Source organism: Amphiprion ocellaris, chromosome 11 (assembly GCF_022539595.1).
Source record: "Amphiprion ocellaris isolate individual 3 ecotype Okinawa chromosome 11, ASM2253959v1, whole genome shotgun sequence".
Classification (NCBI taxonomy): Eukaryota; Metazoa; Chordata; class Actinopteri; family Pomacentridae; genus Amphiprion; species Amphiprion ocellaris.
In genome coordinates, this window is record NC_072776.1 from 33,712,586 (window position 1) to 33,729,771 (window position 17,186).

At 41.0% G+C, this 17,186-nt stretch overlaps 1 protein-coding gene across 2 annotated transcripts; it reads right to left on the reverse strand.

Annotated features, from left to right (window-relative positions):
* Positions 1-120: 120 nt before the first annotated feature.
* Positions 121-16,772, reverse strand: prkag3b (protein kinase, AMP-activated, gamma 3b non-catalytic subunit). 2 transcript variants are annotated; one of them, XR_008603335.1, is made up of 13 exons: positions 16,508-16,770; positions 13,226-13,295; positions 12,497-12,636; positions 11,284-11,365; positions 7,631-7,689; positions 7,450-7,495; positions 7,290-7,344; positions 7,077-7,203; positions 6,825-6,990; positions 5,663-5,700; positions 5,261-5,407; positions 3,457-4,920; positions 121-1,497 (listed from the first exon to the last, which is right to left on the reverse strand). XR_008603335.1 is itself a non-coding variant. In XM_023280277.3 (13 exons), the coding sequence occupies exons 1-13, from the start codon at positions 16,589-16,591 to the stop codon at positions 1,466-1,468; spliced, it is 1,140 nt and encodes a 379-aa protein (XP_023136045.1). In that variant the 5' UTR covers positions 16,592-16,772; the 3' UTR covers positions 121-1,465. The 2 variants fall into 2 exon arrangements, 1 of the variants encoding a protein (XP_023136045.1); XM_023280277.3 differs by having other exon boundaries at positions 4,827-4,920; positions 16,508-16,772.
* Positions 16,773-17,186: the final 414 nt, after the last annotated feature.

Consider the following 17,186-nt stretch of genomic DNA (forward strand, 5'->3'; position numbering starts at 1 on the left):
GTCTGTCTTCATGTGTTTACATTCGGTTCTTATTTTTCCTGCAGATTTCACAGTTTAATTCAGCAGCAGCACTGTTGTCATTTCTCATCACCTGCAGGTTAAACATGAAGACAGTTAGACTGAAGCTGAGCTGTTTATTCAGTAAGTGTGTTTGTGTGCATGAGACTGATCATCATGTGACCAGGATGCATGAAACTGGCAGAATTAACAAACCCTCCTCTGGTAAACAGCAGCTGACAGAGCATCACAGATACTCCTGATCTCCTCTTACCTCACAGATCAGCCAACAGAACAAACTAATCCTGCTACATTAATGTCACATTCTGGTGTGTGATTCCAGGAAACAGCGCTACACATGTGGAGAAAAAACAACCACAAGGACACACAAAATGACACGAACAAGACACAAAAAGTAACAAAATCAAAACAGTGAAACAACAAAAGACAAAAATCAAGACGCAAAATGACAAATATGAGACACAAAGCAACTTAAAACAAGAAAAAATAAATATAAAACAACCATAAAGTGACAAAACTGTCAGAAAGACAGAAAAACCACCAAAACAAGACACAAAATGACAAGAAAAAAAGACATTAAACAAAAATAAGACACAAAATGACAATATGGTAACAAAACTATCCCAAAGAGACATAAAATGACTTAAACAAGACACATAGCTACAAAAATAAGACACAAAATGAGAAAAACAAGACAAAAAATAACTTAAAACAAGAAAAATGAGACACAAAATGACCACAAAGTGATAAAACTGTGCCACAAAGGTGAGGCCTTGAACCCCAAGAACACCAAACCTGCCATCAAGCATGGTGGTGGCAGTATCATGCTCTGTGGAACTGGAGCTTTGCACAAAGTAAATGGAATAATGAAGAAGGAGGATTAGATTTTTAACCTCTTATCCAAGAACTTCTTTAGAACTGAAGATTAACGGAAATGTGGCATGGCTCAAAAACTGGATACAGAGGAGGACATTGTTGGAAGATACATCCAGCATGGTGAAACACAACTGAAGGAACCTCTAGAAGAGAAGTTTACTTTCTACTGAAGTTTCCATAGTTACCATGACCTGAAAGACTGAAAATCTACACAGACACAATGTTTCTTTCTTAAAATGACTGAAAACACAGCAAGACATTTATTTTTCACAGAAAGAGGAGCATCAGTGCATTTACAAAAATGTCATCTCTGTTCCAGGATCTTCAGAATCTGAAGGACCAATCTGGAATCAACTCAGTTTCAGAGGGGCACAGCTTTAAAAACAACCTCAAATTCAGTTTAAAGTCTCTGGATCTTCAGTTCCATAACCACAGCTCAGGTGAGTTTCACCTGAAGCAAAGTGAAGCCCGTTATTAGTCCTGCTGAGCTGTGGAAGGTTTTTCATGTCCTTCCGCTGGATTGAAATCACAGTCCTGTTTCTGCTGTGTCTTTTCCTCCGTCTGGATTTCTTCAGTGTTCAAAGGATGGTCGCTGGTAAATATCTGAAAAAGACCAAAAAGAAACTTAACAACCAACAGAGGAAAATAAAGCTGCTTTAATTCTGACGTTCTGTGTCTGTAATGCGACGTCTTCAACCCTCTAGACCTCCAAACAAACCCGCAGGTTTCAAAGGTACAACTGAGAACTGACAGCACTGAGTTTTAAGGTTGAACTGCAGGCAGTGTTGAACAATCAGCTGTAACTTTCCTGCACATGCTCACTGCAGAGTCTGGTTTAATTCCACCCTCACATTAACGAAGAATCACTAATGTGACGAAGAACCAGCCAGAGTTTAAACCGTCAACCAAACATTCAGTTGTTCAGGATTTTATCTGTGTTTTTACCGTTTTCTACAGCGAAGAACAAGAACCAATGAAAATATGGAGCGAACAAAATGTCGGAGGTCTCATGTATGCTGAGCAATTGTTGGTTTTGTGTCTCTGTGGTCTTTTTGTGGTCATTTTGTGTCTTTTGTGGTCATTTTGTGTCTCTTTGGGGTTGTTTTGTGTCTCTGTGGTGTTTTTGTGTCTTTTTGTGTTCATTTTGTGTCTTTTTGTGTTCATTTTGTGTCTTTTTGTGGTCATTTTGTGTCTAATTGTGGTTGTAGTATCTGGTCTGATATTTGTTGCTTATCATATGGAACTTGGGATGTGTGGGTCATCACAATGGAATGTGTTCTTCTGTTGGAGGCACCCTTATAAGGATGCATATGTCCAAAGTTATGGGTGCAGCTCTTTAGGAGCTGTAGGTTTTATGGGGGGTTTGTTGAAGATGCTCCCTGCTTCTTTATATGGTATGGAACAGAGCCTAGGAGCTCGACTAGGGGGTTCTTTGAGACCCACAGAGCCTAGGGCCTTGATTGGAGGAGGTATCCTGTACTTTGACTTCTGACAGAAACCAGACGTAGTGACCTCCTACGTCACTAAACCTATAAAAGTAACCTGATTCCTTTGTTCTGCGGGAGATTCATATTGGCTGGGAAACTCTCCAAAGGCAGACCATGGTGCCTGTTCAGATGCTGTCTTATTTATGTAATAAAATATATCAAAAACGTAACAGTGTCAACGGACGTTTTCTTCAACATCTGCACATCTTTGAGGTCTAAGAGAAACTACGACATGGTGTATCCAACTATGGTTGTTTTGTGTCTCTTTGCAGTTGTTTTTTGTCTCTGTGGTTGTGTTGTGTTTTTTGCAGTCACTTTTCGTCTCTTTTCAATCATTTTGTGTCTCCCTCGGGTTGTTTTGTGAGTCTTTGTATTGGTTTGGTGTCACTTTGCAGTCATTTTGTGTTTCCGTAAAGTTGTTTTGTGTTTTTTTTTGTGGTGATTTTGTGTCTCTTTACAGTTGATTTGTGTGTCCTTGTGGTTATTTTAGGTCTATTTCTGGTTATTTTGTGTCTTTCTGGTGGTTTTACATCTCCTTGTGTTCATTTTGTGTGTCTTTGCAGCCATTTTGTGTCTCTTTGTGGTCATTGTGTGTCTCTTTACAGTCGTTTTGTGTGTCCTTGTGGTTGTTTCACGTCTATTTCTGGTTATTTAGTGTCTTTGTGGTGGTTTTGTGTCTCCTTGAGGTCAGGTTTGAGTTTCTTTGCAGTTTCGTATCTCTGTGCAGCAGTTTTGAGTTACTTCATGGTCATTTTTTGTCTCCTTTTGGCCATTTTGTGTGTCTTTGCTGTCATAGTTCTGATCATTTTGGTTCTGCGCTGTAAAAAACAGCAAAAACACAGAAAAACCTTTAAATTTGTCCAAACTACGGATGCTGAGTTGAAATTCAGAAACAGACACACAATCGCTTTACATTTTTGATTACAAAATGCAAAATAGAAGCCAGTTCCACAGTAATTACAGCAGTTCTCCTGAGTGGATCCTAGCATGGATCTACAGCAGAACCACAGGAGAACCACAGGAGAACCAGAGGAGAACCAGAGGAGGCAGCAGCTCGGACAGGCAGCCTTCCTACCTGACAGGTGAGCTGGACGCTGAAGCCTCGGGTCAGACTGGAGGTTTAGTTTGGGTGGAGGACGCAGGAAGTAGACCAGAAACAGGAAGGTCAGCTGAGGGCGTCGCCTGGAGCTTTTATTTTGAAGGACTTCACCCTTATGCTGAACCCTTGTTGGGTTTATGTATTAATGCTTGGTTTTCATCTCTTTGGGGTTGATTTGCATCACTTTGTGGTTGTTGTTCATCTCCTGGTTGTTTTGTGTCTCTGTGAAGCAGCTTCTTGTCTCGTTGAGGTTGTTTTGTGATTTCTTGTAGCAGTTTTGAGTTGCTTTGTGTCTCTTTGTAGTCATTTTTTGTCTTCTTGATGTGGTTTTGTGTCTCCTTCGGGTTGATTTATGTCTTTGGGGTTGTTTTGTGTCTCATTGTGGTCGTTGTGTGTCTCTGTAGTCATTTTGAGTCTCTCTGCAGTTGCTTTGTGTCTCTTTGTGTCATTGAGGTCGTTTTTTTGTCTTTTTGAATTGGTTTTGTGTCTCCTTGTGGTCAGTTTCAGTCTTCATGGTCATTTTCTGTCTCTTTATAGCAGTTTTGAGTCTCTTTGCGGTTGTTTTGCGTCTTTTTGTGGTCATTTTGTGTTTCTGTGGCCATCTTGTGTCTCTTTGCAGTTGTTTAGTGTCTTTTTGTGGTCATTTTGTGTCTCTTTCTGGTCGTTTGTGTCTTTTTGTGGTCATTTTGTGTCTCCTTGCGGTGGTTTTGTGTCTCCTTGTGGTCGGTTTGTGTCTTTTTGTGGTTGTATTTTGTCTGTTTGTAGTCACTTTGTAAACCCTATAGCAGTTGTGAGTCTTTGCAGTTGTTTTGTGTCTCACTGTGGTCAGGTTGCATCTCTTCAAAGAAGCTTTATGTCTCTTTGTGGTTGTTTTGTGTCTCTTTCCAGCAGTTTTATGTTTTGTTGCAGTTGTTTTTCATCTCTTTGTGGTTGTTTTGCGTCATTCTGTGGTCACTTTGTGTCGCTTTGGTGGACGGAGGGAAATTCAGATGAGGGTTGAAGAGATTTATTTGGCTGTTTAGTAGGAAGTTGGTAGATATGCTGTAACCTGCAGCTGTAGTTTTGTTGGAGGTTTAAGGGGTTGATCGCTGTTTGTTGATTGAGTTGGAAAACTTTAAGAGGTGGTTAGTTGGTGAGGAGGTTTCAGGGACGTAGTCAGGACAATCATTCCTGGTAGAAGCACTAAAGGAACAGCTGAAAAGGTTAGGAGGAGACTTGTGGACTCCAGGAGGACGAAGACTTGGATGAAGCTCTGGAGGTCGACGGGTAGACAAATGTCCAGAGGACTGACAGAAAGAGGACTGGATGGATGAAGGGTTGGCGTTAGGAGTAAAGAGCATCAATACCTGCAGGACTGAGGACCAGAGCTTGTAGGAGGTCAGACAGAGACACAATGCCTCTGACCACGTCGTCACCGTCCACCAACACCAACCGATGCACCTGAAGGACAAACAGTTGGACACAACAAATCATCTACTACAGCTTCAGCTATAGTCTGGGAGGAAACAGAAAAACTATCAGCTTCATCTGAACCAGAACATCCACAGCACTGCATGTTTATAGAGCAGAGTTACTGATGTAGCAGGAGCTCTGGGAGCAGAGCATCGCTTCAACAAGGATGGGGCTAAGTTCAAAATCTGATTGCTTCTGCAGTTTTGTATCTTTGTACAGTTGCTTTATGTCTCTGCGGTCGTTTTGTGTCTCTTTGTGGTGGTGTTGTGTTTGGTTTTGCACCTCCTTGCAGTTGTTTTGTAAGTCTGTGTTGAGTATCTGTTGTTACCTCGGCCTTTGCGATGCGGTCGATGATGGTCTCCAGGGTTTCATGAGGGTAACACTTGAGGACTCCCTCCACCCAGCCGGCTCTGGACGCCACGGCCTCCCTCATCGTCATGTTCAGGTTGTTGTAGTTTTTCTGGGCTGCCAAGTTCTGAGTATGAGGAAAAAAACAGAAAACAACATGATTCTGCTGCTGGTTTTAGTTTTAGATTAAAACAATTACAGACAAGCATCGCTCATGTCGTCTATAAATCTGCACATAGTCAAGTTTTAAAAGCTATTTAGGGACTTGGATTGGCTTGAAGCTAACCATGCTAGACTATTAGCTATGTTAGGCTAATATGTTCCTAATGTTGTGTTTTTAGATTAGAATGGGTGCAAACAGAAAGAATGAAAATAAACTCACAATGACATCAAACCTGGAGTACAGCGCCACCACTTTACCTACAGAGGAGATAGAGAAGTCAAAAGGTTGGAGTCTGATCATAAAAAAGTGATGCAATGTTTGACTGCTGGCCTAAAGATGAAGTATTCTAGGGCTGAAGTTAGGAATCAGTTTACTAGTGTGCTTGAAAGGCATGTTATTGCTAAAATTAATCTACAAAATGAGAACATTAACAGCCAGAAATTGTAAAAACAGTAAATTGTTGTATTTCCAAATTTTCTGACAGTCCTTGAATGCATCATTGGATTGTGCGACTTCATCAGGAAAATTAACAAATTTTGAGCTTAAAATCATGATATTGTATCAAAATCACTTTACTCAACATGCTTCATTTAAATATTTGAAAAAAATAAATTAAATATTCTGAGAGTTTTCAGTTGACAAAAAGTCAAAAATGATAAAAATTGGAACAAAACAGCTCAAAACTTGAACAAAATAACAAAAACTTGTCAAACACATTAAAAAAACAACAAAACAATGTGAATATGTCTCCCAAATTAACAAATATTTAAAAAGACAGTTGTCCAAAATGACAACAAACTTTCAAAATAATTTGCCTCAAGGGTATAAAACAACTTAACCAAAATAACAAAAATTGGCCTAAATGGCTTAAAACTTGACCAAAATAACCAGAATTTGTCCAAAGGCATTACACAAAAACAACCAAAAAAAACTGTCCAAACTGCCTAAAAACTTGGCAAATGTGTCTGAAAAATCACCCAAAATAACAAAAAATGAGTTTAAATGACAGGAAACTTGGCCAAGATAAACTAAATTTGTCCAAAATGAAACAAATTTTGCAAAAAATGACAAAAACACACATCTAAACTATTTACAAACTTGATCAAAATGACTCAGAAATCAACGAAAGTGAAATTAACTTGTCCAAAATGACTCAAAATGTATGAAAATATGGAAAACCTGTCCTATTTGACTTAAAAATTGCTCCAGCTGACTCAAATGTTGTCCATTTTGTTCCGTCCTTCTAACTGTGCCATCTCTGAGTTCTGTGTCTTTCTTCATGTTGCTCTGTTTCTATGGAGGTTTGAGACTTTAGATTGCAGAGAAAATGAACCACAGTGATTAAAACAAGACTTTAAAAGCGTATTTAAAGGTGTGATACCTTCCTCATTGACGACAGGCAGAGCTGAGACTCTTCTCTCTACGAAGATGCTCAGAGCGTCGTAGACGGAGGCAGATTCCTGAACAGTTGCGATCTCCTTGAAGGTTCCGATGGGAACTTCGTTGATCCGCTTCTGCAAGAACCTGGGTTTGGGAATCATGGAACCCTGCAGGAGAACAAAGGGATTTAAATTCAAACAGCAGCTGGGAGATCGGACTTTATTCCAGACGTTGTGTTGAAGCGTTGTCGTACAAAGATGTGGAGGAACTTGAGGATGCGTTTGTGCGTCAGGATGTGCAGGACGTTCCCTGAAGCCGGGTCGATGACGGGCAGCCGGTGGATCTTATTCTTCAGCAGGGAGTAGATGGCATCGAACAGACTGAGGAAGAGGAGAACTTTTACATAACACCAAAAGTTAACTAAAATCTCCAGCTTGAACCTCTAAATGAAAAACTCAATGGTCACCTGGAGTCTGGCGTGATGCTGATGAGTCTGTTAATGGAGTACTGCAGGTAGATTTCTGCAAGCAGAGATTCAGAAGCAACATGAAGTCGATGCAGATGATACTTTAAAGACATTAAATAGTCGTTTTCTTGATTAAACATTTTGGTTGTTTGGTTCTGACCTCTCCATGTCTCGATCTTGTGTTCTTCCAGCTCGTAGATCTGAACCTGCAGACAGAAACAAACGTCAGATCAGAGCAGCTGTTGGATCTAAATGTGGACTTTCTGATGTTTTTGTCCAAATGACGGCAGAATTAGAGACTTTTAATTTTAGTTTGCAGTTAAAGTTTGACTGCAGCTCACCAGAGGAGATTTGTAGTAGCGATGGAGGATGTTGATGAAGTCTGTGATGGTCAACATTCCTGCAAACAGCAAACATGGATCAGTCATCAGCCACACAGTAAACTCTTTCTAATGTTCTTTAGTGCAATAAAGGATTTAAATGAAAAATGCTGCTGACTGAAATTTGGGAATACTTCAAATGAAGTCTGGTACAGTAGATGTTTCTGCAGCTACATGAGAACTGATGTTCTTTGGTCTCTTTGTGTCTCTGTGTGGTCATTTTCAGCCCCCGTTACCTATGGTGTACCGCAAGGTTCAATTTTAGGTCCAATTTTATTTTCTATTTATTTACTCCCCCTTTTTCTTTTCTCCAACACCACAATATATCCTTTCATTTCTATGCAGATGACACAGATATATCTTTTGCTGAGACCTGCTTCTCCAGGAGACCTAGCTGCTGTTTTTATGACATTAACCGATGGACGGCTCAGAACATTCTTCAATTAAACAAATCATTTCTAACCTCCAGGTCCGAGGCCATGGTTCTCTGCCAGAAACCGGTGGATTGCTCCCTCCGGGTTCGGGGGGAGTTGCTTCCCCAAGCGACGGAATTTGAGTATCTCGGGATCTTGTTCACGAGTGTTGGGAAAATGGAGCGAGAAATGGATAGGTGGATTGGTGCAGCGTTAGCAGTAATGTGGGCGTTGTACTGAACCGTCGTGGTGAAGAGGGTTTACCATCCATCTACATTCCAACCCTCACCTATGGTCATGAGCTCTGGGTAGTGACCCAAAGAATGAGATGGCAGATACAAGCAGCTGAAATGACCTTCCTCCGTAGGCTGACTGGGCTCAGCCTTAGAGATAGGGGGAGCAGCTCAGACATCCAGAGGGAGCTCGGAGTAGAAAGGAACCAGTTGAGGTGGTTTGGACATCTGATTCAGATCCACCTGGGAGACTTCCTTTGGAGGTTTTCCAAACACGTCCACCTGGGAGGAGACCCCAGGGCAGACCCAGAACACGCTGGAGGGATTATACATCTCATCTGACCTGGGAACGCCTCAGGATCCCCCAGGAAGAGCTGGAAAGTGTTGCTGGGGGGAGGAAGGTCTGGAACGACCTGCTTCATCTGCTGCCTGCATGACCCGACCTCGGATAAGAGGAAGAAGATGGATGGATGGAAGATGGATGGATGGATGGATGGATAATTTTTAACCCTCCTAACCTACACGGCAGACTGACCGCCAATAAACTCGGTCCATTATCCACCAACATTAAGCTGAAGAAACCTCTGCGTTTTATTTGTCCCAGACCTCAGTTTCGCTTCCCACATCTAAGAAGTCTTCTGGTCTTGCTTCCTCCAAATCAGAACAATCTCCAAGATAAAGTCGATGCTCTCATATCCAGACCTGGAAAAATTTGTCCATACACTCATCTTCTCCCGTCTTGATTATTGTAACTCCCTCCTTTCTGGCGTTCCTGTAAAGCTCCTCTATCGCCTCCAACTTGTCCAGAAACTTGTCCAGCTTCTTACTGGTTTTAACAGACGATATCACATCACTCCTATCCTGGCTTCCGTCCACCAGCTCCTTGTTGGTTTTAGAATTGATTTTAAGATTTTACTGATCACTTTTAAAGCTCGCCAGGGTCTTGAGCTACATTTATGATCTGTTGACCCCTTATGAGCCTCAGGTGGATCCTTCTGGTTGTTCCAAAGTCGAGGCTTAAATCTAAAGGTGACCGAGTTCTCTCCATCAGGACCTCGACTTTGGAACGACCTGCCTGAACAGATAAGACCTGCAGAATCACTTGGTCAAAATAAACTAAATTTGTCCAACAGGATGCAAAAACACAACAAAACGCTGTCAAAACTGTCTAAAAACTTGCCGATTAGGAAAGAAAAATTGCCCAAAATGAAACTAATTTGTCTAAAATGAAACTGAACTTGCCAAAAATGACAAAAAACACTTCTAAACTTGACCAAAATGACTCAAAAATCACCCAAAGTGAAACCAACTTGTCTTAAATGACTCGAAATTTGCAAAAATATGGAAAACCTGTCTTGGTAGATTTAAAAATTGTTCCAGCCGCCTCCATTTTGTCCAAAATGACAAAAACTTAGCCAAAATTCCCCCAAAAATTGGCAAAATGACTCGAAACTTGTTCAAATAATTCAAAACTTGGCCAAAATAACCAAAATTTGTTCAACAGGATGCAAAAACACAACAAAACGCTGTCAAAACTGCCTAAAAACTTGCCGATTATGACAGAAAAATTGCCCAAAATGAAACTAACTTGTCCAAAATGACTCGAAAAATTGTGAAAATCTAAAAAACCTGTCCTATTTTACTTAAAATTGCCCCAGCTTGCTCAAATTTTGTCCAAAAAGAAAAAAATTTGGCCAAAATAACCAAATTTGTCCAACACGGCTCAAAAAAAAGAGACAAAAACAGGTTCAAGGTTCATAAAAATTTTGCAATAATGGCACAAAAACCATTCAAAATAACAACAAATGGACAAAACAACCTGACACTCGGCCACAATGACTCGAAATTTGTTCAAAATAACTTTTGTTTATCTGATTTCCGTTGTTCTAACTGTGTCATTTCTGAGTTCTGTCTCCTTCTTCATGTTGTTCTGTTTCCATGGAGGTTTAAAATTCTTTATTTCTCAAATTTTTGGATTTTTAATTTTTAACTTTAAATTCAATCTTATCCTTTAGTATTTAAACTGCCTACTTCCTTGTTTGAGTTGCGTGCTAATCTAGCTAATTAGTCATTAAACTTATCATTTTTACTATTTATTTTAATCGACTGCTCTGACTTGTCTCCTATGTCCTGCTCGATTGTCTGTGTTTGCTTTGATTGTTTGTGTCTGGGACTCTAGTTGTCTGTGCAGCCACACAATAAGTGAAGAAAATCAAGTCTAAAATGGGGAACTTTTTGAATGAAGTTTGGTGCTATGGTTGTCTGAGTTCTCTGAGTTCCAGAGTAAAAACGTCCAGAAGCCGCCTGGAGTTCATGGTGTTAAATTATTTGTGTGTCTGAAGTGTCCTAGTGTGTTACAGAGGCACTTAACACTCGTTTTAATTACAGTAACACAACACAGAGTGGTGACCTGGTTTCCTGTAACCGATCAGCTCTGAGGAACATGAACCTGAAAACACCATGAGGAACCAAAGTGGGTCAAACACCAGATCAGAACCTCAGAGGTTTTACTTTCTACACAGCTGACAAAAATCTGATGCTTTCATGTTGTTGTGAATGTTTTCATTATTGGTATCGTCATAGTTGTGTCTCTTTGTGGCCATTTTGTGCCTCTGTGGTCTTTTTGTGTCTCTTTGTGGTCATTCTATGTCTGTTTGTGGTCATTTTGTGCGTCTGTAGTCATTTTTTTTGTCTCTGGGCATTTTGCGTTTCTTGACGGTCATTTTGTGTCTTTTTGTGGTTATTTTATGTCTCTTTGTGGTAATTTTGAATCTCTTTGTGGTCATTTTGTGTCTCTTTATGGTCATTTTCAATCTCTTTGTGGTTGCTTTGTGTCTCTTTGTGGTCATTTTGTGTCTCTTTGTGGTCATTTTTCCTCTCTCCTTGGCACCTTGTGTTTCCCAGATATTTATTCTGAGGATCATTCCTGAACTGAACACTTTGATTCCAGAGAAGTAACACAACTCACCCACAAAACACTTGAGCTTGTTGTCCCACAGCGGGGCTGCCCTGACACCATTGGAGACCATCGCAAAGAAGGCCTTCTTTACCTGACAACAACAACAACAACAACACACAGTCAAGGTCGTGTCCACTAGATGCGATTTTCCTGACTGGACTTCTACTTTATGTAAATTGGATGCAGCGTGCAGAGACCCCACGCATCGTGAAACTGTCCTCAAACTTCTAAACTAAGCATCGGTGACCTAAAACGAGGACAGATTCAGCTGCTGCAGATTATTTCTCGCCTCAAATGCTTTCAGAAATACTTTTTGCTGAAGTGTTCTCAAAATGAAAGAGAAAGTTTGCAGTCGAGCCGCTGTGTTTATCTGACTTGTCTGCAGGACTGTCCAGCTGAAAGCTCGGTCACGTGACCACGTAGCAGCCTGCTGTTGCTCAGCGCTGTCATGTGACCATGTTGTGGTTCGCTAGTGACCACCCACCGTCCGTGAGATTTTCAGATGCAGTGCGTTGCTGTGCGGGAAAATCGCATCTAGTGGACACACAGCTTCAGTCTACACAACAACACAGTCAGTCTACACAACAACACAGTCAGTCTACACACCAACACAGTCAGTCTCCACAACAACACAGTCAGTCTACACACCAACACAGTAAGTCTCCACAACAACACAGTCAGTCTACACACCAACACAGCTTCAGTCTACACAACACAGCTTCAGTCTACACAACAACACAGTCAGTCTACACAACAACAGTCAGTCTACACAACAACAGTCAGTCTACACACCAACACAGTCAGTCTACACACCAACACAGTCAGTCTACACACCTACACACCAACACAGTCAGTCTACACACAACACAGTCAGTCTACACACCAACACAGTCAGTCTACACACCAACACAGTCAGTCTACACAACAACACAGTCAGTCTACACAACAACACAGTCAGTCTACACACCAACACAGTCAGTCTACACACCAACACAGTCAGTCTACACAACAACACAGTCAGTCTACACACCAACACAGTCAGTCTACACACCAACGCAGTCAGTCTACACAACAACACAGTCAGTCTACACAACAACAGTCAGTCTACACACCAACACAGTCAGTCTACACACCAACACAGTCAGTCTACACAACAACACAGTCAGTCTCCACACCAACAGTCTTTCCCTCCATAAACCAGAACCGTTTGTGGATCTCTGACCTGCAGCGAGGTGTCGAAGATGACCAGTTTGGAGCTGGTGGGGATGGCGTCGTAGCAGCAGTGGCTCTTCATGAACTTCATGTAGATGAAGGTGTCGGGGTCTGAGCCTGCAGGGGGCGCTGCGGCGTCCGTACAACCTGCTGCAGACACACAACACAGAGTTTATATGAGTGATGGGTCGATGAGGCCTCATGAAGCGTTGCAGCACATTCCCCGAACTGTATTGATACTGTGTCAGTACTGTGTCGCTCCATACTGACACCTGCTGGATCTTAAAAATCAATACAGGCAAAATTTAAATATAAAATGTATAATAATAATAATAATAATAAAAGAGCAAGCAAAAATGGTTGTCATCATTTTTCCCAGAACAGAATAGTGCAAATAGAATAGTGCAACCAGAATGAGTGCAAGCAAAAGAATAAAGTGGCTGGTAAATGTAGGTTATTTAATGGTTCATCAGTCCGACAGCAGAGGGGAAGAAACTGTTTTTGTGGCAGGAGGTTCTGGTCCGTATGTACTGTAGCCTCCTGCCTGAGGAAAGTGGCTCCAAAAGTTTGTGTCCAGGGTGTAAAAGAGACAAATCATTTAAAAAATAAATATTCAAGTAATAATTTTAAAAAAACTATGATCAAGTGTGGAGGATGAATTCAGTAATGTAGTGTCAGACAATTTCATTCTTGTTTTCAGCTGCATGAACAAAAGCCAAACATCTGTTCGGTTCTCTACCTCTGCTCTTCATGGAGAGAACATCCTCGTCCTCGTCTTCTTCATCCTGGTCCATCTCAAATAAAGGCACCTGGGAGAAGAAAGATACCAACAGTTTAGCTTAGTCTTTGGCAAATGCCAATTAAAATGCTCACACGGTTACATTTTACATTCACTAGTTTAAATTTGACCTCCAAGGCTCATTATGTTAACAGAACCAGCAACCAGTAATAAGTTTCAATGTCCATACATGGAAAAATATGTTGGTATGTTACACAATCTAATAAAAAACAGAGCTTTAAAGAAATAAAAAGAAAAACAGAGCATGTAGTGTTGAATAAAAGCAGGAAAAATACAGAAATAAGTGGCTAAACGTATGTTAGCAAAACAGGATCATCTTAGTCACTGCATAAACAAAGTACTGTTAGCTACTACAATAGCTTCAACAGGATAATGTGAACCGTTGTGTTAGCATAAACAAGATCGTGTAGAAGATTAGTCTTGGAAACTAACATTTGCCACTGCATTAGCATAAGCACAGTCGTATTAGCTTCTATTTTAGCAGCTAAGAACATGTTAACCACTATTTTAGTTTCACAAAAGACCACGTTAGCTGCTACATTAGTTTGCACAAGATAACAGTAGCTGCTATGTTTGCATAAACAAGATATTCATAGTCACTACATTAGCTTAAGAAGCTATCATTTCCTACTGCATTAGCATAAGTACGGTCGTATTAGCTTCTATTTTAGCCTAAACAAAAAAATGTCCACCACTACATTAGCTTCACTCAAGATCAGGTTAGCTGCTGTCGTAGCCTAAACAAGATTATTGTAGCCACTACATTAGTCTAAGCAAGATGATGCTAGCTTCTACGTGAGTCATCATATTAGTTGTAAACAAGCTCATGCTAGCTGCTACATTAGCTTGCACAAGCCAATGCTAGCTGCTGTGTTAACATAAACAAGATATTCATAGCCACTACATCAGTCTAAGAAGCTAACATTTACCACTGCATTAGCATAAGCACAGTCATACTAGCTTCATTTTAGCCTAAATAAAAAATGTTAACCGCTATATTAGTTTCACACAAGATCATGTTAGCTGCTACATTAACCTGGTCAAGATAAAGTTAGCTGCTGCATTAGCCTAAACAAGATCATCGTAGCCACTACATTAATCTAAGCAAGATGATGTTAGCTTCTATGTGAGCCTGAACAAGAAAACCCTCAGTTGTACACAAGATCATGTTAGCTGTTACATTAGCCTGAACAAAATAATGTTAGCTGCTATGTTAGCATAAAAAAGATAATCTTAGCTACGACATTAGTCTAAGTGAGATAATGTTTGCCACTAGCCTAAACAAGATAATGTTAGCCATTGCATTAGTCTAAATGAAAGGCTGTTAGCTACTACAACAGCCTAAACAAGATCTTGGCAGCTGCTATATTAGCCTAAACCAGTGGTTCTCAAATTTTTTCTGTCGGGCCCCCCTTTGGAGGACAAAAAACTTTCGTGCCCCCTCAATAACTTTGTGTGTGTGTGTGTGTGTGTGTGTGTGTGTGTGTGTGTGTGTGTGTGTGTGTGTATATATATATATATATATGAAACTGTGAAAACATGAATATGCAGGGCTGTGTTATTTTATCTGATTCCATTTTGTTGTTTTTCACAGTAAAGATCAGGGGTGTCAAACTCATTTTAGTCCAGGGTCCACATAAATCCAATCTGATCTCCAGTGGGCCCCACCAGTAAAATCACAGCATAATAACCTATAAATAAACACAGCTCCAACTTTTCCCCTTTGTTTTAGTTCAAAAAAGTACATTCTGAAAATATTCACATTTAATGAACTATCTTTTTACAAAATATTATGAACCTGAAATTTCTTAAGGAAAACAAGTTCAATTTCAACAGTAGCCTATTATGCCTCAGTTCATCATTTACACATGCATTGTAACTGCCAGATAACAGTTTATCTACAAAAACACAAAACATTCAGTCACAGCTATCTGAAACTGAACAATCTAGTATTTTACTTCATGATCAGAACAACTTGTCAAGTTCTAGAAATTATTTTAAATTTACAGCTTTACAAATTTACAGTTAATGTTGTTGTAATTTTTATCATTTGTAAAGTCGTCCCGCGGGCCGAAATGGACCGTCTGGTGGGCCGGTTTTGGCCCACAGGCCGTATGTTTGACATTGCTGGTAAAAACAATCGGAGGAGATGAGCCGAGTACGTGACGTGATCAAGTACGCTGATGTTCCTACTGCACATTAACGACGTGTTCTCCTGTTCTCAGGAGTCTGTACTTCGGAGTCTGAACGGCCAGTGCATATACCATAGATATATACAAAAGATCATTATTATTATTATTATTATTATTATTATTATTTATATCTATGGCATATACAGTCTATGGGGCCAGCACAATTTCAGTATTGTTGTACGTCGCGAAAAACAGGCCGACGTTAAAACAACAGTTCAGCTAATTAGTTCCGTGTTGAAGGACCTTTTCCTCTCAGTCGCCCGCGCCCCCCCCGACATGCCTCTGCGCCCCCCCAGGGGGGCGCGCCCCACTATTTGAGAAACACTGGCCTAAACAAACATGTTAGCGATGACATTAGTCTAAAAAAGACAATGTATGCTGTTGTGTTAGCCAAAACAAGATATTTTTAGCCACTACATTTGCATAAACAAGCGCATCTTAGCTGCTTCGTTAGCCCAATCAAGATGTTAGCTGGTGGCATGATGTGTTTGAGTTTGTTTTTTTCATTTTAGTGTTGTTGTTTAAACTATATATCCTGCAGCCCAACAACTGTAGAGGCATGAATCCAACTAAATCAGATAATAAACAAATACTAATACTAGTTCTTTGTGTTTTGTAAAGCAGATTACACTATTTGAGAACATGAATGTAGAGGACATCAGCTGAGCAGGTAGTCCTTCGATGTCCATCTATACTGGCCTGAAGGAATGAGTCCATAAGAGGTTCACACTTCCAACGATCAGATCTCACATCTGGTGGTCTGATCACCAGGACGTATGTTCATGTCAGGTGTTAACGAGTGTCAGTCAAGTTCAACTTCTATCTGGAGTTCATTCATGTCAACATGGATGACGGGTTTAAAAGGTAGACTGAGTAAATCCAGAAGCTGCACAGAACTGGGCAGCAAAACCTGCGATGTAAAAGTATCCCCAGTGTTTGTCCTTTGCAGCTTCTCAGTTACAGGCTCGAGTCCAAACACATACCAGCATAAACAGACGGATGAGGAGGGGTGGGAGTGAGTCAGTCTTACCTCTGCGAGAGGCTCCATGTCTGGGCAAGAGGAGCCAGAGGTCTGCCTCTGGGGAACCAGACCGAGTGGCGACACCCGGGGCATCCAAACCCAACGTCACAGCGCTCGGACACACCTGAAGACTGGTGAGGCTGTGCTACGACGCCGGCTGGTGAAGGATCGGAGGCATGGCGACCAGAAGGAAGCTCAGAACCAGGAGGCAACTTCAGCTTGGGACAGCTGGCTGTGAATGTCTGGGAAAGACTGAGGTCTAAATCTGGACTGAGGGGCGAGAGGCCTTTGGTATTCAGAGAGAGAGAGAGAGAGAGGGGGAGAGAGAGAGAGAGAGAGGGAGAGAGAGGGAGGGAGAGAGGGAGGGAGAGAGGGAGTGGGTGGGTTCAGCATGGAGGGTGGGGGAATCGGACTCTAAAATGTTTGTGTGCTGACAGATGCTACGAGCTCTTCTTTATCTGCAGCAGCTTCAGGGAAACCAAAGGACGGAGTTGGTTTCCAGCACTGAGTGGAAGTGACAGCAGGCCTGATCAATAATATCTAATCAGCTGAAGTCCTGACTGACTGGACTGTAGGACGTTCCTGTAAACACTAATGGTCAATAATGTAAAGTATTCGCAGTCTAATCATGTGAGAAAAGACGGACACGTAGCTCTGACATGGAAAACCACTTTCTAAACTCAGTGAA